This window comes from Poecilia reticulata, linkage group LG13 (assembly GCF_000633615.1).
Source record: "Poecilia reticulata strain Guanapo linkage group LG13, Guppy_female_1.0+MT, whole genome shotgun sequence".
NCBI classification, from domain to species: Eukaryota; Metazoa; Chordata; class Actinopteri; order Cyprinodontiformes; family Poeciliidae; genus Poecilia; species Poecilia reticulata.
The window spans coordinates 32,254,584-32,277,160 of NC_024343.1; the positions used below are offsets into that span (position 1 = coordinate 32,254,584).

Sequence of the window (22,577 nt, forward strand, 5' to 3'; positions counted from 1 at the left end):
TATTTTCTCAGTATTGAATTTACAGGGTAACACCTGTGCAAAATTTTAAGAGATACCTCACGTACTTTGTTTGAGATAAAAAACTTTCTTGGCAATAACCATGTTTGTTCCCAATCAATATCTGAATAAAGATTGTTCCAAAAAAATATAGAAGCAGGTTTGCTAAAGGTGTTCCTCTGGATTATTTCTCTAATATGTTTATTACTGGTTTTGATACTAAGGAATGATTCTGAATTAGCAATAAATAACTCTGGAAATTTGGGATATATTTGGGATAAGTGCCCATCTGCATCAACCACATGTGCTTCCACTGAGGTCAGGGGCCACAGAAAATCCTTCAGAGAGCCGCAAATGGCCCCCGAGCCGCAATTTGGACTCTACTGCTCTAAACCAGTTCTTTTTCTTTTTCCAAACGACTCTGCTTTGGTGATTTCGGTGGCGGCTGGCTGAGCTTTACTTTGAAGGGCGTAACCGGAAGTGCTCCAACCGTAATGGCGGAGTGAGTTGAGGCAGAAGGAGCGGCCGGTTCCTCCTCCTCCTCCTCCTCCCAGCAGCCACACCGTTTCACTGAGAGCTTTTCTTCTCAGCAGCAGCAGCGGGATCTTCTGACTGCACACACCGGAGACTGATTACGCTAAAGAGCCTCCACGGCTGGACGAACACGGACCGTTTCCTCGGTTTTCCCTCCCCGCCCTCACCTCTTTGATTTGGGCTTTTTTCTCTCTCTCCCCGTCCCTCCGCCGGGTTTTTGTTTTTTATTTTTCGAACCTGTGACAGTTTCTCCGCGAAGCGCTGAGGTTTTCTGTATTTCTGACATGGTAGATTATCACGCCTCCAACAACCAGTCTGCCGGCGGGGTTCAGACCTACATGGAGCAGGAGAACGACTGGGACCGGGACCTGCTGCTGGACCCGGCCTGGGAGAAGCAGCAGCGGAAGGTAAGGCAGCCCGAGTCGCGGGGCCCAGCTGAAAGAAAATGGACGTGTGGGGGTCAGAGACCGAACACGGGCCTCGGTGAAAGCCTGGTTCTGTGAGATTTAAAGAGGTTTCACTCTTTTAGAAAACCCAATTTCCATTCCGTTGCTCTTCTTTTCGCGTCTCTCTGAGCGGAAACGGACCCGGACTGTTGGTAGAACCGAAGCTGAGGTTGTGCGGAGCTGTTCGGCCTGATGATGGCACATCAGGCGGGGTTTGTGTGGAGGGCGGCCGGTTCCGCTGGCTCCAGCCTGGTTCCGCTGGCTCCAGCCTGGTTCCGCTGGCTCCAGCCTGGTTCCGCCGGTTCCGCTGGCTCCAGCCTGGTTCCGCTGTTCGTCGAGTTCCTGGAGGATCCGACCGATACCAGTTGGTGGAATCAAACCGAACCCGCCAAATGGACCGTTTCACCACCTTAAATCAGTTATAGTTCTCATTCTGAATTACTTTAATCTGGTAAAACCCAATCTGGACCATTTTAGACCCAAAAATTTAAGTTTTAGTCTCTTTATAAAACGTAAATCTCAGTTTTTAAAAGTTTAATTGGTTTTATACCACTGCTTCAACTCTTGGTTGATTTTTTTTCTTAAATCCTTAAAACTTTTTATTGCTGAAGCTTCAGAAAGTGTTTGATGTTGGACCCACTTATATTGTGTACAACAAACTTTTATTTTATTTTTTAAATCTGAGACATTCCTTCTAAAGAAAGATTCAAACATTGAGCAAATCCAGATTGGTTGAAATAAAAGGCAACTAATTTAGTCACCAGTTAACCATAAACTGACTCAAAAAGGCCTTTCACTGAAATAACACACAGCAGAAACTAAGCAACAAAAACTGCACGAAAATTATACATTTTACAAATAAGATTTTAAAAAAGAAACATTTGTTTGTAAACATGTTCAACCCATAACTCCTTTAGCTTCACTTGGTCCAAATTCTGTAAAAAAAAGTCTCCTTTTGCTGTTCAATTATAATTTTATATTCTGTTTTTAGCTGCAGATGGATCCTTGGATACAAATAATCAAGTTTACTGTAAGGGAATCCTTTGGTTTTTCCAATAAAATGCTTATTTTACTAAAAACAAATTAAATTATTGGTTTATTTGGATCTTTTAATGCATTTCTAATATCATGCCAATTCTTTTAAATAATCAGTAGAATAATCTGTTACCAATATAATTTTTACTTGCAGCCCTATTTGAATGTTTGTTGGTAATCTGGACCATTTTGGATCAGTTCCAGAACCAAACCCACAAAACCTGAAGAAGTCTTGCATTGACTGGACGATTCCAGACGATTGAATCGGAACAGAATGAAAAGTTTCGCAGTGTAATGACTTGTTGTTGTCCTGCAGCCGCTGTCTGAACCACGGTGGGTTTAATCCAGCCCACATTCTTCAACCAGGTGTGAAACGGCCTCCACTGAGGCGCAGGTACCTGCAAAGCTGCTTCGGTTTGGAGACTTTGGGATCTAAAACTGGGCTGAAATGTTTTTCTTCTGAAGCGGAGCTGCTGCTGCTGCTGCTGCTGGGCGTAAAGTTTCTGTTTTCTGACATTTAACTGCTCATTTCACTCCAACAACACAAGAATGGAGGAACCCTGAACTGTATCTGAGCTGTTTCCCCTCCGTGTTCTCATACCTTAAACTCATTAAAACGTTTTTTTTACGCTAATGTTCAGAAGGGAGTTTCCCCCATGCATTGTTGAAATAGGCTGGATGCCTGTTTGGTGGTGTGACGGCATGCCAAGCATCTTCACGTGTGTTTTTTTTTTTAACTTTAGCTGCCACACATTCCCGTCCTGAGCTGGACTGGGTGGGCGTTGTTTGTGCACAGACTCATTCAGTCGTCAGGAAGGAAAAACTCACCTTAGAAATGATTAACAGAGCGAAGCCTGCGGCTCAAACCGACTGAGCAAATTCCTCGCAGGGTTTAAAGGAGGGAAAGTCTCAGAGGTTCAGACAGGTGCTTAAATTTCTATCAGGTGTTTTCAAGGTTTGGAAGGTGCTTGATGTTCAGACTGCACAGCTTTGCAGTAAAGTGTAATTAATGTTTTCAGAAAGGCTTAAATTTGTTAAATATTTACAGTTGAAACCAGATATTTTCATACGTCAAATAAAAAGACAGATGTTTATTTCTTTTCTTGCTATTTGAAGTCAAATCAGAGTAAATTTTCTTTTAGGTTGGTTAGAATCAACAAAAATATTTAAATTAGCTAAAAGCCAGAAAACATGAGCATGTTTTTTTTATTCTGCAGCTTTCTTTACATATTAAGTTTTGGATTTAATTTGAGCAGGAAGGTCATTTACCTTAACATGGTTTGTTTGGATGTGAATAATATTTATTATTCCTAACGGCTCAGTAACTTATTGATCGTCTTGCTGGGAAAGTTTGAAAACTTCCCTTGAAAAGTTCTTGAATTTGCCTGAAACACTGAGAGACGAGGCGAACATGATGAGTGTGGGAACGTTTTGTTTTTTTTTGTTTCTGGCACAAAAAGGTCAAACTCAAGTTGTCAACTTTCAGGTTTCCCTGAGCAACGTTTCCCAGCAGCCTGGAGCTGCAGAACCGAGCCCAGCCGGGTCCACTTAGCTGCACTTTATTACAGGCGAAGCTCCCCCTCCTGACAAACATGTCATTAAGCCGTTTTTGTTTTTTGTTCCTCTCCTCTGCCATCGCTGCTCGAAGAGCCGCCACAAGCTGCAACATGTCGTATTGGAGCGCGGTGCCACCGCCGGGTTTTCCGCACGCCGGTCCCGGTTCTGACTGATTCCCAGGAAGGAGATCCGAGTTGCCGCTCCAGTTGTTAAAAACATTTTTTTGCCTAAAATGCAAACTCAGCATTCATTTAGTAAACATTTGATCGTTTCTAGCGGACGATGCTTCAGCAGTTAAAAAATCCTTCTGACATCAATAAAGTGTTTATCGTTTTGATTAATCGATTAATAATTGGGATGCAGAAGATGCTTAGTAGGAGATTAATTTTTAGATCATTTACAGACTTAATCACAGCTCTGTTTCATCAGAAAATTGCTTTTTTTTTTTGTCTGTATGCTAAATTAGCTGGTGATTATTTCAGTAATCGATTAATCATAATTGAAATGATTAATCGTTTCAGATTTAACTGTAATTTGACAAACTTTTGCTGTGAAACGGGAGAAAATGGTCGGCCTGGAGGATCTTCTCCCTTGGTTCGGTGTTTTCCTCCGTCTGCAGGGCAGCTTGGTCAGTCCTGAGTGTTTTAGGCGACTAAATCACAACCAGTCGGTGCAAAATGTCTCAGTAAAGTGTGAACTGTCTGTGTCTCAGTCTGCTCCATCAGGAGAGAGAGAGACACGCAGAAACCCAGCTGAATGAGGCGCCGATTTCCCAAAGATGGTCTTGAATAAAACATTATTTGCATATAGAGCAAAAAAAAAAGAAGAAGAAATTTGCAGAAAATAATCCAACAGTTGCTACGTTATCTCAAAGAATGTCTTTAAATCCGACTCCCTCGTCTGTGAATGAATTAAAAAGTGACAGATTATCGTCTGCAGTGAGAGACGAGATAAGCTAACGATGTTCTGACCTCTGTTTGCGCTTTTTAAACATTTGTTACCAACGCTGGGAGATGGAAATGTTTCTAAATGTTGGCTTTCTGATCGCCTTGAGTCGTTCCTGGTCCAGCGGGGTCAGAGGTCGCGCTACCGGGCCCCATCATCTACGCTTCCTGCTGCACAACACTCTGGATTTTATTAAAAATGAGGCTTTGTGATATTTAGTATTTTTACAGTGTGTTCAGGTTTTCATGCACAAAGAATTTTGGTCTAATTTCTTCAGCAAACATCAGTTTTGTCTCATTCCAAATTTACTAACTTGCAAATAACTTTTCAGCAACATATCGGCGTTTGCTCAGGTAGATGATATTAATGAAGCCTTGTTTCCAACCCCAGAGCTTCATATTTCATGGGGCTGCAGAGTTTTGGAGCTGCAGGATCCCAAACTCCAGGATCTCCAGCCGTAACTGTGAGCGGCTCCATCCTGTTTGCTGAAGCAGCTTCCTGCCTGCCTCCCCCTCCTCTCCGCTCCGCTCCTCTCCGCGCTCCAAGCTCTCATTTTTGATGCATTGTTTGCGAGGTGGGCTGCGAGACACAATGTTTGTTTGTTCTTTTTGCCGCCCGCTGTGGAAAGCTTTCCCCGTTCGGCTCGGGACGAGCGGCCGTTCCCCACAGCGCCGCCCGCTGCAGCAGGCCACGCGGCCCGCTGAGGTCGCCTCCATGCGAATTAATGGTGAGCGATGATGCAGCGGAGAGGGCGTGGCAGAAAGAGCTTTTTAAAGTGTGATCCTGCAGGATGCAGCAGCTGCATGGATCGTCCTGCTTGTTCTCACACCTCCAGATCTACTTCCTGTGCAGGAAGCAACAGGCTGAGCTGCTTCTCTAAACGTTAGAGGAAGTAAAGCTGTTCACGTTTCAACGTTTTTCCTGCTTGATTTCAGTCAAAATGTTTCAATTGCAGAGACTGTTACTGTAAAAACACCAAATTTTACCAAATATTTTGGTTTAGTTTCTACTGCAAATGAGACAAAACTAACAAAAACCATTTCATCAAGATATCACAGCTTGATTTAAGTTGATTATTCTTAAATAGTTTTAAAGTAGCAGATTAATCCACTAATCAGACACGTTTTAAATGAGTAAAATAATCTGCCAGTATTACAAGAACTTTTTATCAACATTAAGGAATTATTGACTGAAACAAGCTCCTCTGTCTTGCTGGAAAGTTATAAGTTAGTTTTCACATTTTAAGTGTATTAAATTATTTTCACGTTTCCTGTGAGATTTTGTCCTTGTAATGCAGACGCTGCCTGTAACCAGGTTATTTTCTCTGCATCCGTTTGTCTTTTGCAGTTTAGTTGCTAAATCTTTAGAAAATGGTAAAAGATTTGGAGATGATTTTCTGAATATTCAGCAACAGATGAGCTGTAGAAGAGAAAACTGGTTCAGGTTTTTGTTTTTGCTCAAACAAAATGTCAGATGAGTTCCTGAGTGTCTGCTGCTGGGATGAATAATCCCAGTTACTGGGATGAATAATCCCAGTAAGTTTCTCCTGCTTCTCCTTTACAAGCAGCTTTTCAGTAAAACGTTTGTTTTTGTTTGTCCTGTGGGGCGTTTGGGAAACATCTGCCCTGCTGGAGGTGCCGGCGGCCCCAGCTGATTCCAGGTCAGCTGTGGGAAAGCCCTCCGGACCGATCCGGGTTCTGCTGGCCTGAGCAACGCCCCGGTCCGGGCCGACGGAGGCAGGAATGTCGCTCCGCTCCCCCTGCTTTTGTGTGTCTGTTCTGCCCCTGGCTTCGCTCAGAGGAAACATTCCTTTGGTGGGCTGCAGGGCCGGAGGCGGCGGGGTGGGGGTGGGGGGTCCGGGCTGAAACTGGGGGGTGGGGTGGCCTGGTTCTGCACGGCAGCAGGAGAACGGCTAGCAGAGCTCGCATTGGGTCTGGGTCCCATAAAAGCTGCAGAACTCAGCTCCGTTTGCAGAGCATCAGCTGCCGATCTGATGGTTCACTCAGGATTAGCGAACGGCATTTCCTGCTGGTCGGCAGCCAGCGGCCTGCTGAGGCCGTTAGCTTCCACCGCTAGCTTCCACTCCGGTTTTATTTCTTTTTTTTTGTTGTTGTTTCGGTACACAGTCAGTTTCTCGGCGCGTAAAGAATGTCGAGCTCGTTCTGGTCGGCGCGTCCTGCTTGAATCCTGGGGAAGAGTTTGGGCTTTGTTGGAAAGCAGCGACACAAACGGATGTTTGGTTGGGCGTGGCAGCAGAGGAGGAGGCTTGATTGGGTTTAAAGTGAAACCAGGTGTGCAGCTTTTTTATTTTAATGCAGAGAAATAAACCGAGGAGCTTGTAGCATGGGCTGAAACGATTAATCATGATGAAACGATTAATCAACTGACTTAGTGACTGGAGTTTAGACTCACAAAAGAAAATTTACTAAAAGAACAACATATTGAGAGCAGTAATAAAACCAAAAATTAACATTTTGTCGTCAAGATACAAAGAATTCCTGTAGATATGTTTTACTTTGAACTCCTCAAGTTGCAGTTTTAGCTTCATCAGGTTCAATTTCTGTAAAACGATAAAATAAAACCTGCTGTGAAGCAGCGTTTTCTATCAGTTGATCCAAAACGGGGATCAGATCTACAACAGAATCAAATTCTATGGAAATAAACAGAATTGTTTGCATTTTTATTTTTTGTGCTTTAAAGTCCAAGTGAAACATCTGCAGAATCCACCAATATAAAAAATTGACTAATCAACAGTTTATACACTTATTGATTAATCCTTTTCCAAAATAGATTGTCAGAATATTTGATGGATTAATTGCCATGATAGTCTGTACTTATTGATTAATTGTCAGAATAGTAGATTCATCTGTTACTCATCTAATGATCCACATCCTGTTTTTGTGCTGCAGTCTGTGGTAAATAAATCCTTTTTTATTTGATTATCAACAGATGTTTCACACCAACGGCCGTTCCTGCTGCAGCAGCGCTGTGATTTTTAGCCTCGGCGTTTTACAGCGTAGTGATGCATCTCGTCTGGAGATGGCTCAGCATCTCTCGTCCGTCTCCATGGCTGCAGAAAGCGCTCGGCGTTTCTATCTGCAGCCTCTATTCTGAGCCTCTCCGCTCTGCAGGGCTCTTTATTTTTGGAATCGGCTGTTCGTAGCGCCGCTGTCGTCCTGCAGCTGACTGAGAGCAGCAGAGCTCGGCACCAAACCTCTGCTTGGTGCCTCACCTCAGAGCTTATACATAGACCTTCCCACACTCCTAACACGTTGCTCGGCACCCTGTGAGGGCGGTTTGTAAGGTGCTGCTTTGACGTGAGAGGATGTATTTATGCACCGTTTGTGTGATTTGGGTTTTGGCGCAGAATTGCAGAACTAAATGTCCGAAAAAACCTCATTGTTGAAATGAGCAGGCGAGAAGTTGAGGGGGAAGCGTCGCTGCTAAACAAACTCCAGCATTGTGTTTAACTTCTTCCTCAGTTTTAACATCCATTTATATTTAAATCACCAAAATGCATTTTAAACTTCACTTTTCCAGAAATGAGAAGCAGTTTGTTGTCTGCAAGCGTTCAGTGAAATATTTTGAGCGCAGCTTTTGTTTTCATGCGTGTCTGCTCGTTTAAAGGAGAAGTTAAAAACAGACGCAGCGTGTGTGAAAAACTGATCCACAACTACATGCATTAATATTTACATGATATTTTAAGCTGCAAACATCGACTGACGTTGTGAGACGGATTCGGTTCCAGCGTGAGGTCGGCCTGTTCGGCGCGATCACGCTGCATGTTTTTAGAAAACGCTAGCAGGTGCAGCTTTCTGGAGCAGAAACGAAGCGAGCGGATCGTTCAGTCGGGTCTGAGCTGCAGAGTTCAGTCCAGAGAGACGAAGCAGATGGAGATCAGATCTGATTATATGAGGCTTTAATGAATTTATGTGGCTGCAACAACTTCACTTTCCACTTCTGCAGTTGATCCTTTTTATTCTCAGCTAACGACTTCAGGGTGGAAAATTACACGTTTGCACCTTCAGCAGCTTCACTGTAGGAATTCACTGCAAAAACACAAAATCTTACCAAGTATTTTAATATTGTTTTTAGTGCAAATATTACACTTGAAAAAAAAAAAGCAAAAACTAACTTGGAAGCAACTTTTCAGCAACGTGCAACAGCTTGGTTAAGTAAATAATTCCTTAATATAGATTAAAAAAAAGTACAAGTTCTTCTCTAACATGTTTTATTATAAGTGAAATCTATAATCGGCTGGTGGAACTAGAACCGTTTCCCTCCAGCCCTGTTTGATCCGCTTTAATCCGACTCCAGTTCGTTTGCCTAGTCAAAGTCCGGTTCATTTGAGAAGTGAATGCTAAGCTAACTCCGGTTCACCTTCAAACCTCGGTCTGGTTTCAGTTGAAGTGAACTCTGGTTCGGTTTGAATGTGAACACCAAGCGGACTGGAGACCGCTCCAAAAGCAGAAAGTAGACTACATCGCAGGGCATTCTGGGTAAATACAACCAAAACAAACGCGGTAGCTTAGCGCTAACGGGAGAAATTATGACTTAACTAAAGCTAACGACTAAAGAGAAATCCTCCAACCGCTAAAATCCTCCATCTTGTTTCCATCTGGTGAAGAAGGAAGTTGCTCTCAGTGTCTTCAGAGGTTTTTGTGTCGTTTCCTTCAGTGGTTCTTGGTGCAGCGCCCCCACAGGCCAGGAGGGGAACAGGCTGGTTTGACTCAGAGCCACAGCAGCTGGAGGTGGAGCAGATGTTGAAACTTTTGTCCCCAATCAGACCAAACCTACAGGACTGTCAGGAGGGAAAACAACCCAAACAGAGTCTTTTTGACTGTCGTGTTATGTTTGGTGAAATGTTTGATCAAGAAGAAAAACCAGCTGATTGTTGATGTTCAGTCCAGCCAGCCTGACTCCATTAGAACATGCGAGTTGTAATGGTGATGTTTAGTTGTAATGATCTGTGTCATTACTCCGTCTTAAGCAGTAATTATCCCGACAGTAACGAGACGAAGCGCCTGAGCAGCACCAAACCAGACGGGCCTGTTCTCTGTCCGTCGTCTTCTCTTCCTCCTGTCGCCTCTCTTCCAGCGGTTAGCTTCGCCAAACATCCCGCTGCTGGAACGCCAGTGGCACGAAGCCAAACAAGCGCATCTGAGGTGTGAAGCTTAACGGCCAACTCAGAATAACCTGCTTGAAGCGGAGATCATTTCTCCTTATTCCTGTGTTTTTAGCCAAAGTGAAGCAGAAATGATTTTGAAGGGAGTTTGATATTTTGGAGTAACGCTGCTGTTCTGCAGCTCGGAGTCGGCTGGTGCGCTGCTCGTACGGCCACACCTAGACGGGTTCTTCTCCATTCAGGGCGTGTTGGTGAAACGGCCTGTAAAGCCTCTTGTGCTGTGGAGCCGCGGTTCAGCTCACCAAACCTCTGAGCTGTGATATTACACCAGAATCAAACCGACAACTTGTCAGGGTTTCTGTCTGCTGAGAAGCAGGAGGTTTCCAACACTTCCTGGTCAGTTTTAGCCTACATTCAGGAACTTTTCTGACATGGATTTCAAAATGTTTATCATTTGGAGTCTAAAAAAGTGATGCAGATTATAATCTACAACATTTAGTTGTCATCAAGAGGCCATTTGACTCTGTATTATTATTTAGACTAGATATCTTTCCATTCATTCATCATCTGCACCGTTTTTATCCTTGCAGAGGTTCTGGTGCCCAGTCTTTGGGTGAAAAACGATAACTTAACCGAACGCTCAAATGATTAATTGTGATTAATCGATTATTGAGATAATCGTCAACTAATTTAGTAACTGATTAATCGTTAACTTGACTTGAATACAGACTCAAAAATAGGACCATTGATGAAAGAACAACATTCAGAGCTGTAATTAAGCCAAACTGCACAAATAAACAGCTTCACCAGTTTAAATTCTGTAAAAAAAAATGTATTGCGTAACTTTTTCATCCAATTATTGATCGATTAATCTCTATCAATATATCAGCACTGCACTGTGTGAAGTCAAACATAAGGAGCTGAGCTTTGTTGTTGAAGCTTTTTTAACTGCAGATGCATCCTTAGTTACAAATGAGGCGTTCAGTAAATTAATGCTATATTATTGCATTTTATTCATTAAATTTATTTTTGTTGCTTAATAAAAGGAATTTGTTTCTTTACGTTTTTTATGCATTTCTTGCACAAAAAGAGATCTGCAGAATGTGACATTTTATTTATCCGATTAATCGTTAAGCGATCGATTAATCGATAACTTGTGGTGTGTTTTGAGCCGAACCCAGCCGGGCCATGGCGGCCGGTTCTGGAGCAAACGGACCTGATTCAGGCTCCGTCTCTGATTTCTCCTCCTGAATCATTTAGCAGGTTGGAAACTGGGCAAAGATGCACAGAGATGAGAACATTTATCGTTTTACGAAGCGTGGATGAACGCCGTTGCTGTATTTGTCTGCGCTGACAGCAGAGCCGGATCGTCCTGCAGGACTTGAGTCCCGACTGAGGCCCGTTTGCTTCAGAACCGCCCCGCTGGGTGTCGGTGGAGCTCGTGTTGGTTTCAGGCCACAGAGGAGCCACGTTAAATATTTAGCGGCCGTTCCCAGCCGTCGGGTTCCTCGGAGCTCATCAGATTGTCCCTCGATGCGCTCGGTTAAAGAAACGGGAACCGGGTTCTCTGGTTCTGCCTTCGGTTGTTTTCAGGAATCATCTGGTGGGACGGGTCGGTTTCTGTCTGCTCTGCTTTCTCTGGGGGAACTCTGACGTTCAGCTCTTCGGTTCTGAAAAACCCTCAGGCTCCTCCAGAATCGACAAACATGCAGTGAGACCCCTTAAACGAAGCAGCAGCTCAACATTTCCAAACATTCATGAACATTATTGTTCTGGATAAACAAAGGAAGACGGTGTTATCATGATGCAGCCTTTAAAAGTCGGTTTGTTTACATTATGCATGCAGCTTTACTCCCAGGCATCATAATGTCCCCCTGCAGGTTAGGATTAGGGTCATTATGGATAAATGAGTAGATTAAACATTTATTTCACATATTTGCAAGAAAAACTTTCACTCTGATGCTAGAAAGTTGAAAATGTGCAAGAAAACTATAGTTTTTCATGATTATGAAGACATGAATTAGCAAATTTAAGACTAAAATGTCAGAAGTTTGCTGAGATGATGCAGACAGACGTTTGTGATTAAATAAAAACGTGCCAGAAGTCCTTCAAGATTAGGAGAGTCACATCTGGATCAGAACAACTCAGGTCCAGGTGAGAAAAATATCTTGGTTTTAATATTGATTTAAGCCTTTTAACCTTCATTTTTAAAAACAATTCTTTGCCAATTTTAAACTTTTGTGAATCTGGGTGAATAAAGGGCGACGGTCGGGTGGAGCGGTCGTGTCTGGGTGGCAGGAAGGGGAAGGAAGGCTCTGAGGTTTCTGTGGTTTTTCAGCTCCTCTCCTGCCTTTTAAATGAAGCCGCCGCAGCAGCAAACGGTGGGCCAGTCCTCCACGTCGGACCCGAAACGCCGACGGATCACTGCGTGTGTCACTCCTGGTGTTAATGGACCAGATGGGGAAACCTCACTGGATGCTGAAACAAAGAGCAGAGAGTTCCTGCTGCTCTACTAATACAAACACGGATGTTTTTTAGTGTTTTAGTATCTGTAGAAGAGCCAAAATCAGAGCTTAGGAACCAATTGTTCTGACGATTAATCAAATGAAAAATGGCACATTCTGCAGATTTTTCTTTTAACCACTTAAACCTTTTATTATGCAATATTAAACAATTCTATTTAATCAGGAAATAAAATTTTTAACGCTTGAAATGCAATGACATTGTTTATTGGAAATGGCCATTTTATTTTTAAAAATCTATCTACTCGGTGATCAAATTCAGACACTTTGATTTCAAAGGGAAATTAAATAACTTGTATTAATTCAAAGTCACCAGTTATTGTGGGTAGTGACAGCTGTTGGCAGGAAACTGCTCTTGTAGCAGTCTGTATTACAGTGAATCTGAAGAAGCCTCTGACTGAAGACGCCGTTTCCCCCATAGTCTCATGAAGAGGATGGTCAGGATGTCCATAATTTTATATATCTTATGAAGAATCCTCCCATGTGCCGTCATCTCGAGGTCCCACAGTCGTCCCCTGAACAGAATATTAGTTGACGATTAATCAAGCAATCGATTAATCACGATTAATTGATCCAGTCGTATCTAAAAACTGCTATTGTTCAGCAGTTTCGGGGATTTGCAAAGCTGGCGATTGTTTATGGTGCTTAAAGCCGAATGTACATGCAGAACTTGAATGCCTGGTTGGTTTTGTATTTTGAATGTCAACATGGGAACAAAAGGCATGAAGTGGAGAAGTGCAGCCATTGTTTGCTGGATAAACTGCCACAAAGCTGCAGCTTTTCCTGCAGCTGCACCGATCTCCATGTGGGTCAGGGAAGTCCTGTGCCCTCACGATCCCGTCTGATCCAATCAAAGCGAGCCTGCAGGGATTACCCTGCTGCCGCTAGCAGAGACGGCTCCTCTGACTCACCGCGCTGTAGTAAACGCACGGCGACACTCGCGACCCCGCGCCGGCTTCACTTCATCAACGCCTTCAAAAATGATGTCGTTTTTCTTTGCTGCGTTCACAAACCACACTGAGCAGAATAAAAACTCGGCTCAACCGTCCAATTTGTTCAACCTACAGAAGCATTTGAAGCCTCCTAAAAATAAGACGCCGTGGTCTTGCGTCGCTTAGCAACAACCCCCGGAGCTGCACTGCCGTTCAACTGTGGCGACTGTGTGGCCGAAGTCGGAGTGAGGATTTCCTCAGTGAAACTCCCGGCTGATGAGAAGCCGTCACAGGAGTCGGAGAGTCGCCGAGCCGAAGCAGCCGGTGTCGAGTTATCTCACGACCCGGTTCGGTTCTGAGAAACGGTACTGGAGAGCAGGAAGCAGCCGAGGTGTGAGGCTGCGAGAGGAAGTTGCACTCTGTGTTTTTACTCGTCACAGGCAGCAGCTCTGCTCCAAAAGCTGCAAAATGAATTCAATTAGTTCAAAGGTCAAACCACATCCAACTGCAAAAGATAAAAAAGAATGTTGGTCTAGTTTCTAATGCAAACATCGCAGCACACATTAAGAGGATCGTTTCACTTGTAACGAGTCGTTTTTTAATGTTATAAGGGACATAATTGCTGAAAAGTTACTTGTTAGTTAGTTTTGTCTTATTTCAAATGCATGAAGACATTTGTACCAGAAACTAGACCAAAGCTACTTGGTAAGGTTTTGTGCAACTTCTAGGAAACGTAATTTCTAAGGATACCGTTTTAAAAGTTTTCTCCATTAGCCGTTTTCTGAAGCCCCGTTAATGTAAAGCTGCTGCTTTGTCGACCATTTTCAGTCTGGTTCAGCATCAACATTTAAAGAAAAACTAACAGAAAATCTCTGATTCCTCCACTGAGTTTGGTGCCTTTTTTAAACTGACTGGTTGAAAGTCTGAGCTTTTTGTTTTGTTTTTAGGGCTGGATCCATCAAATGACGCATAAATCCAGATGGCGGTGGTGGTTTTCTTCATATCAGGCTTATTTTAAAGAGATAATGTGGACCCCTCCCACAGATGCAGCCATCAGGCCTTCTGTGGGGAAATGTGGGTTTTTACCAGTTCAGTCTGTGATTATCTGGTTCCCGGAGTTGCATTAACGTAAAGTTTCAGGCTGGTGTGTTTGGACGGATCTGCTCCCAAACCGCCCAGGAATAAAACACGATCTGATTGGTCACACGTAGAGTAAACATGATCACTGATGGTTCACAGGAAGGTCACAGATGCGATGTTGGTCATGCAAATACTGTAGGTCTGCAAAGGATGACTGTAGTAATCGATTAATCAATTACTCTGACGATTAATTGGGTATCAGACGATTAATCGGATAAGAGAACTTGCACATCCTGCAGATTTATTTGTTCGCTCTCTTTTAGAAATGCATTAAAAGTTGCAAGTAAATAAATGCAATTCATCTAAGACAATAAATATCTTGTAGCATCATCTCTTGCTTATTTGAAGCAAAGGATGCATTTGCAGCTAAACGCTTCTGACATTTGATCTGGTAATTATTTTTCTTTTAATTAATAATTGGAAGAAAAGGGTGCTTTAAAAAAGATTCTTCAATGGAATTTGAACCAGATGAAACTAAAACTGCCCCATGAGGAGTTCTGGGTTGAACATTTTTACCGGAAAAAGGTTTTTTATTTTTTTACTTTAAATACAAAATGTAGAAATCTGTACAGTTTGATTTCTGCCCTGAGCTTGGCGTCCTTTGATTAAGTATACTCCAGTTAACGATTAATCGAGCTGCATTAGTTGACGATTATTTGAACAACCGATTAATCGTTTTGGCCTCACATGCAGTAAAGTACAAAATGAACCTACAGTCCTGCAGCTGTTTTAATTTAAACTGTGTAAACTGAGTCCCGGCTTCACTCCGTTAGCCGTCCTGCCTCCCGTTGAATGATGGCTGCTTTGCATGCTTATTTGCCTTTGAATCCGTTTCACTCACTCTGCTGGCTGAAGTCTGTGAATCATAAAACCATAAAGGCCCGGCTGCGCTGTGGAATGTGTGACCAAGCTGAACTTTGGTAGCGTGTGGGGGGGGAGTGGATGTTACTGCATGGGTCGTCAACAAGCGGAAACTTGGAGGAGCAAACATGCTGCTCCTCGTTCAGGAGGCCTCACAGAACCCAGACTGAAACCTTATTTCTCAGTTTTTGCTGTTTTAATTGCAGTTGAGGAGACGACTTGGTGAAGGAGAGACTTTATACGCAGCTACTGCCAAAAAGGCAACAGTCATCGTCTGACTTTTAGCGCTGCTGAAGGAGAAGCAGCAGCAGCTGATGCAACAACCGCAGAGTCACAAAAATGTTGAGGTTGCCATGTTCATTCCTGCTTTCCTTTCTGGGGAGCAGGAAGGAGGGGGAGCTCAAAGCGCCACTCTGCTTTGTTTTTTCATCAGACAGAAATGAAGAAAGCCTGAATTCAAGCCAACAGCCGGTGTTGGTCAGAGACGCTTCAGCTTCAAATCCTGAAGTATATTTGAACTAAACTCCAGTTGTTTTTTTTTTTTTGTTTTTTTTTTTTGGTGTGTTTGTTCCATAATTTGAGATTTTACAGAAAACTGAGTGAAAGTAAGTCAAGTTTATTACATAAAGCATTTCGGCAGGAAAGGTGCTTCACATGAGGGAAACATAAAAACAGCAAGCATAAATCTAAAAAGTATTGGAATGCGATTAATAACTGGAAAGTTATTAATTTTAGCTCTAGACCAGTGGATTTTTAGCCTTTTGTAAGGAACTGTGTTTCAGCAGTTTTGCAGTTTCTGTAAGTTTATTCCAGATTAGAGGAGCGTGTAATCTGAACCCGCGGTTTCCTGGTTTTGGTGAGAACCAAGCAGCAGCGTTCTGCAGTGTGGCTAAAGATGAACACATGGATGAGTTTCTCTAGATCTTTAGTCCTCTAATCCTGGAAATGTTCGTCAGCCGACTTTGTAACCGTCTTTATGTGGCTCTGAAGGTTCAGGTCAGAGTTCAGCCTGATCTCTGGTCTCCAGCTGTGATACCTGAAGCTGTACGGTAACTTGTAATCTGAGCTAGTCGTAATATGTATATTAAATGGGAGGAGTCCCAGGATTGAGCCTTGGGGTGCCCCACATCGGTTTTTTCAGCTCTGATTAAAAAACATTACTGTCTGTTTGAGATCGTTGCCTACATTTTTTCATTGCTCAACACCAGAAATGCATAGAAACTTTAATATTTTAAACTTGTATCCCCCTCTTACATTTTGTATCCTCCCTCACGGTTCTTAAATACTAAATATTTTCTGGTAATTGTCTCTTTTCATAAGAAACGATATAAATTTGATGTTTGATCATCATTCTCTTTTGCAGAATAAGTGACTGTTGAAGTTTTATGATCGTCTCTGAACAGTTGATCTAAATATGGCAGAATAAGTGACATTAATTCTCCAGGAGAGCAACGAGGAGTTTTTCCCTCCCAACTTGTGGTGGATGTGGGTCAGGTGGGCAGTCGGTCGTTTCCCTGGACGCTCCTCCTGCGTTTCAGCGGGGGGGACGCACCTTGCCGGCCTCTTGCATCACTGTTGTCGCGGCGACAGCCACTTAAATCTGCTGCCTTATAAGGTAAAAGCGCGGCAGGCGGGTGGAAACGGGGGAGGGGCAGGAAGAGGCTGTTAATGTGACAATGCTTCTGCTGCCGGGCAACTGGGCCGGCCTGCAACTCCCGTCCAACCGCATTTTCTCCAACACGCACAAAGATCCGACTGTTTCCTTTTACTTTCCCTCCTCTTTGATTAAACCAGATGAATAATCAGATGTTTGGGATTTTTCTTTCGTCCTCGTCTTTGGAAACACTTTGGCCCTTTGTTTGCTACCTTTGTTTCTCTTTGAGGTGTGTGCACATGTTGGTTGTCATCACAGTCTGGGAGTAAGCAACCCTGCCCAGCGTGAATATTTCAGTTCGAATGCTTCTCATACCCAACGTGCAGAAATAACCAAGCAGGTTTTAGTGCTTTACTTTCTTTTTGCTTCTTTCTGTACGCTGGAACGTTTTTTGGCACGGTTCTGGTCTTGCTGGTTTGTAGATGAGTTTCTACCTAAGGGTTCGTTCACACCGGCTCTGTTTGGTTCACTTTGATCCGACTCCAGTTTGTTTGAGTTTAAATCCAGTTCAGTCGGTGAGGTGTGAAGGTGAAATTGAACCGATCCGCCTGAAATGTGTGGAAGCGAAGCGGACCATAGACCACTCCAAAAGCAGGAAGTGGACTACAACACAGGGCATTCTGGGTAAAATCAACCAAAACAAATGTAACAGGAGAAATGACTCCTGGTTTTTTACCAAAGACAAAAAAGAAATCCTACATCCACTAAAATCTGACATAACTCCTTTTAGTTAAAATTTCTTCAGAGGTTTTCATGTCGTTTCCTTCAGTGGTTCTTGTTGCAGCGCCCCCACAGGCGAGGAAGGAAACTGCTTGCTCGGCTTGCTCAGTGCAGCTGAAAATGCGATAAAAGTTGCTCTTTTGGTCCCAAATCGAACCAAATTTACCGACTACCAGGTGTGAAAGCAACCATAGTATGTTTTAGCGTCACATCTGTAGATTGTTAACTTATGTTTACGGTTCATGTGTTGCTCTTTTTGCCTAATTTAGTACTTATTCTGCTTACAGAGACGTTTACTGGAAAATACACTAAAACAGGTTGGATTCATAAAGTCTACGGTGTCCAAAGTGCAACTCGGGGTCGTTTGGTGACATCATTACCTCCTGAGCTGCTGACATGTCTGACATCAGTGTGTGGAGGGAGTTTTCCCAGTTAGCTATTTGTAGTTGGTATTTGCATGCTAATGTTAGCTGTTAGCATTCTCCTTTCATTTGAAGCATTGGTGCATTAAGATAAAAAGTATATTTTCCTCACATTGTAGAAATTGCTATGTTCTGTCATTGTTGGTTGCTAGCGTTAGCTTGCTAATGTTGGCTAATTCACTGAAAATTTCCTTCATCTCTTCTTGAAAATTTGTATAACTAGATGTTTTTGACATTGAAAGTCAGCATTGGGTTGCTAACGTTAGCTTTGTTGGCTAGTTCTGGGAGTAGTGCATCATTTTCTATTTTTACTGGAAAATGGAAAATAAGTCGGTTGAAGTTTTGAGCGCCGCTGCAAATGTGAGCTATGTGCTTAATGAGTCAGCCATTTCTACACTGGAAACAAGTTTAAGGCTACAAAACCTGAGTCCGGCAAACGCAGCTCATGAGTCATCAGGTTGAACGAAAACTTGTATCCTTTACATACGAGGCATTTTCTCTGAGATCAAACTGTGCAAGTTCACAAACGGAGGTTAATTTCTTTCTCAGTTCTGCTCTCGGCACAATTACTTCAGCTCTTTTAACCAACAACTTCCTCTTTCTGGTTTCAGATGGTTTTTATCAGTCACTCATGAAAGAAAACTGACGTTTAAACTTTTTAAAAACGGAAGCAGCTCAGTTTGGCTCGAGCTGCATCGCAATATGCCCATTTTTAGAGTTTTGAGTCTCTGTTTGTTTCTCAGTAAATGAGTGTTTTCATTGTATCATTATGAGTTGCTGATTTCAGTTCTGAGTAAAAGCACATCGGCTCCCATTAATCTCTGCTGGTGTGCCTTTCAGACGCCGCCCAGATTAACGTTATTCAATCAATCAACTTTATTTGTGCAGCACATTTCGGCAGCAAGACGTTTCAAAGTGTTTTACCTCAAAATACGAAGTCATAGAAGACGCAGTTAATCAACGAAGCATTACATTTCGCAATGAAATGCCATTGATGCACATCAAAATGTTCATGGTTTCAGTTATTATGGTTCAAAAGCAACTCTAGCGGGTTTAGATTTAAATTCACTCGGTGTTTCAGTTGTTTGCAGTTTTCTGGAAGTTTATTCTGGATTTATGGTGCATAGAAGCTGAAAGCTGCTTCTTCATGTTTGGTTCTGGAAGCAGAACCATGTTTGGCAGCGTTCTGGATCAGATTGATTCTTTTAGACCTGTAAAGACACTGCTGCAGTGATCAATGCGACTAAAGATAAACGCATGGAGGAGTTTCTGTAGCTCTTGCTGAGACTTTATAAATGTTCTTCAGGTGATGGAAGGCCGACTTTGCAGCCGTCTTTATGTGGCTCTGAATGTTCAGGTTCAGCCTATTCTCTAGATTCCAGCTGTAATGACTGAAGCTGTTCTGACTCTGAAGGTCCAGTCGGTTGGACTAAACGCGACGCTGTTTTAATCCAACGCTGCAGTGAACGACTCGGCGTCGCTCTCGGTCCGAGGCGGTTTGGGTTAAACAGGTGGTTCTAATGCTGTGGACGATCAGCGCGGAGCGACGTAAACGGGCCAAATGACTTTCACATGTCAGTAAATCAGGTTTCCAGAATTTCTCAGCTCTTTGGCAGCGGCAGACATCTGGCAGTCAGAACATCGCCTGATGAAAAACATGTGCCGTCACCAAATGCATTTTCATCGTCATTCGGATTCTTTTTCTTCCGTCACCGACTCGGTGGCAGCTCTTTACATGAGTCACTACCTTTTTTTGTCTTTCACAATAACAACTTATTTTTAAATCTGTTATTCTGTGATCTTGTGCTTCGCCAAGGAGGTAAATTACCTGCTTTTTGTTGCACCAGTCCATCTTAATCAGCAAGATAATTGTAGTTTAAGTCACCGCCGCGTGCCTGTGCAACCTGATCTTTATGTGTTTGGCATCCAGATAATAGTCTTGCTTTCTAGCAAAAGGGAGGCTTGGTGGCTGGTTCTGCTTTCTGCTGCCTAATCTGATGAACAGAACCAGAGAAGCTCTGGAAGGATTCAGCCAGCGGTTTTTCTAACAGCTGACTCCTGCAGCTGCCAACTGCTATTAGCTAGCGCCTGCCAAACTCCTGATTTGGACGATGCAGAGGCGCGCTCACGCGGAGGAACGTGTGTGCGCTGTAATAACGGTGACCTCAGCTCATTCAGTGATTAAACCGTTCTGGTGTCGTAATGGGAGGTCAAGCCGACGAAGGAAAGGGAACACCGCTTTGGCTACTGGAGACGGCCGGAAAACAGCTGGAAACGAACAGAATGAGTAACTGAAAGGGTCGGCTTGTACGTCAGGGGAAGGCAAAGGTCAACCCAGGAGAGGCATTCGGTCAACAGTCACTGGGTACCAAACTGTCTCCTTTTAACTGAACGTCAACCTGAACTAAGTGGACATGTCGGAGTGCGCACTGAAAAAACACAAAATATTACCAAGTATTTTTGGTTGTTTCTTTTCAAATAAAACAAAAGGAACTTGTTTTAAGTCATCCATCCATCCATTTTCTTTCACCCTTGTCCCTCAGTGGGGTCGGGAGGTTTGCTGGTGCCCATCTCCAGCTAACGTTCCGGGCGAGAGGCGGGGTCACCTGGACAGGTCACCAGTCTGTCGCAGGGCAACACAGAGACACACAACCATGCACACTCACACCTAGGGACAATTTGGAGAGGCCAATTAACCTGACAGTCATGTTTTTGGACTGTGGGAGGAAACCRGAGTACCTGGAGAAAACCCACCATGCACAGGGAGAACATGGAGCCTCCATGCAGAAAGACCGGGGCCGGGAATCGAACCCAGAACCTTCTTGCTGCAAGGCAACAGCTCTACCAACTGCGCCACTGTGCAGCCCTGTGCAGAATTATTGACTTGTTTTAAGTCAATAATTCCTTAATACTGACGAATAAATGCTAGTTCCAGATTATTTCACTCATGACAGGCGGAAATTATTGTTGTAAACTGATTTATCTGCCAATGGATCAAGAACTTTTACATCAACATTAAGGAATTACTGACTTAAGAAAAGATCCTATATCTTGCTGAAAAGTTACTTGTTTTTCTCATTTTGGGTTAAACATGTTTAACCCACCTGGTTTAATCCAATCTATCCAAAAATACTTGGATATATTTTGTGGTTTTTGCAGTGCATCAGAGGGAATGGCTGCATATTGGGAAGGAAAATTACATGAACAGAATCTCGGCCTTTTGTTTCTTTAAAAAGTGTTTCTCTGGGTGCAGTCTAATGGCAGAAACCAGGTGTTAGTCACACCCTGTTTGGTCTCTAGGCAATGTTCTGGGATTATTATCATTATAACAAAATGTTCACCACACTCCCAGCTGTACTACAAGTTTATGACGACAAAGTGCAACTTGGTGACGTTATCTTTTCAACTTTGCTAAAGATGCTTTGAATTCCTGTCGGCGACTTTGACTGATTCTGACTTTTCCTTTTAGAAATATAAGAATATGTGAAAACATTCAGAATATTTTTCTAGCCTGATAGTCATTAGGAAATAGACACAGCCGTCCATGTGAGAGCAGTCGCTTTAAAACTGGGCTATAAAACAAACACCAAATAGTTTTAAGTCATTAGCATCTCCCTCCGACTTCATTTTAACATGCTAACATTAGCATCATACCAGCTAGCTTAATGTCTGTTTCCAGGTAGTTTTATAGTAGTTTCCAGGTAGTTTTATTACCTGACATTATAAACTAATAGTATGAATGGAGCTGAAACAGATGCGGTTAAATGGTCGTTAGCATTGGTAGCATTTGTAGCTAGCAGTGTGGATTGATTGGTGCTTATAATGGTATCGTAATAGTTACAAATATGGACTTGATGTGAAAACTTCAACTGAGCCAACTGCGTCTACAGATAGCTCATGGTTCATATTGTTTATAGCTGCTTTCTTAACTTTGTGCTAAACTGATTTAAGTATTAAAATGAACACATGAAAACATGATGATTAGCCTGACGGGCATTTAGTGTGCGAGTTAAACTTTTGATTTAGTAGCTTTTCAGAGAGATGGCTCCGTAATCCGTAATCACGTCATTATGTTGAAGTAATCGGTAACAAAGTTCGGTCGCTGTTTTCAGTTTTAAGCAAGTCTGGCTCTATTTTTAGTTCCTTTTCCTGAGCGACTGCTGCGTACATAAACACGGCTCAGAAATGCAGAAATGTTTTCCTTTCTCCCCTCGCCCCTCAGGCCGCCGGCTCCCTCCCGAACGCAGCCTGTTCGCCTCTCATCTGGAGTTTGCATTTCTTCCTGACCTCGCTTGGCTCTCTGCACGAGTCGGATTGCTCCTTCGAGTCGCAGCGGCGCGGCGCTCTTTCGTGAACTTCCTCTGCCCTTTCGTTATTGGGCTCAGTCAGATGTGTCATGATTGGACGGGCTGTAAAGGTTCAGTTTTACCAGCTTTCCCTGCTTTTTATGTTTGACGTCTTGTACAGTGGGATTCATCCGCCGCATTCCTGGGGAATTAACATGGACGTCCTCCGCCCCCTCTGCTTCCTGTGCCTCTGAAACGCAGGAAGTGGAATGCTTAGCAGTCGATTGGCTGAGGAGGGGGGAAAAAGTGATGGCTTGATACGAGACGCCAACATTGAGCTCGATACGTTGACTGTGAGTGGGAGCAGCTTTTTAAAACTGGTTACACCTGGCCTTTAACTA

General features: G+C 43.2%; 1 protein-coding gene across 6 annotated transcripts in view; it reads left to right on the forward strand.

Annotated features, from left to right (window-relative positions):
- The first annotated feature begins 517 nt into the window (after positions 1-517).
- Positions 518-22,577, forward strand: part of LOC103475218 (alpha-actinin-4) — a 65,863-nt gene continuing 43,803 nt past the window's right edge. For 3 of the 6 annotated variants that reach the window (XM_017308292.1, XM_008426670.2, XM_008426669.2), the window contains exon 1: positions 816-938. In XM_017308292.1, the coding sequence (XP_017163781.1) occupies positions 816-938 (123 nt within the window). Of the gene's footprint in view, positions 939-22,577 lie in introns of all 6 variants that reach the window. The other 3 variants (XM_017308293.1, XM_008426671.2, XM_008426668.2) reach the window with 2 other exon arrangements.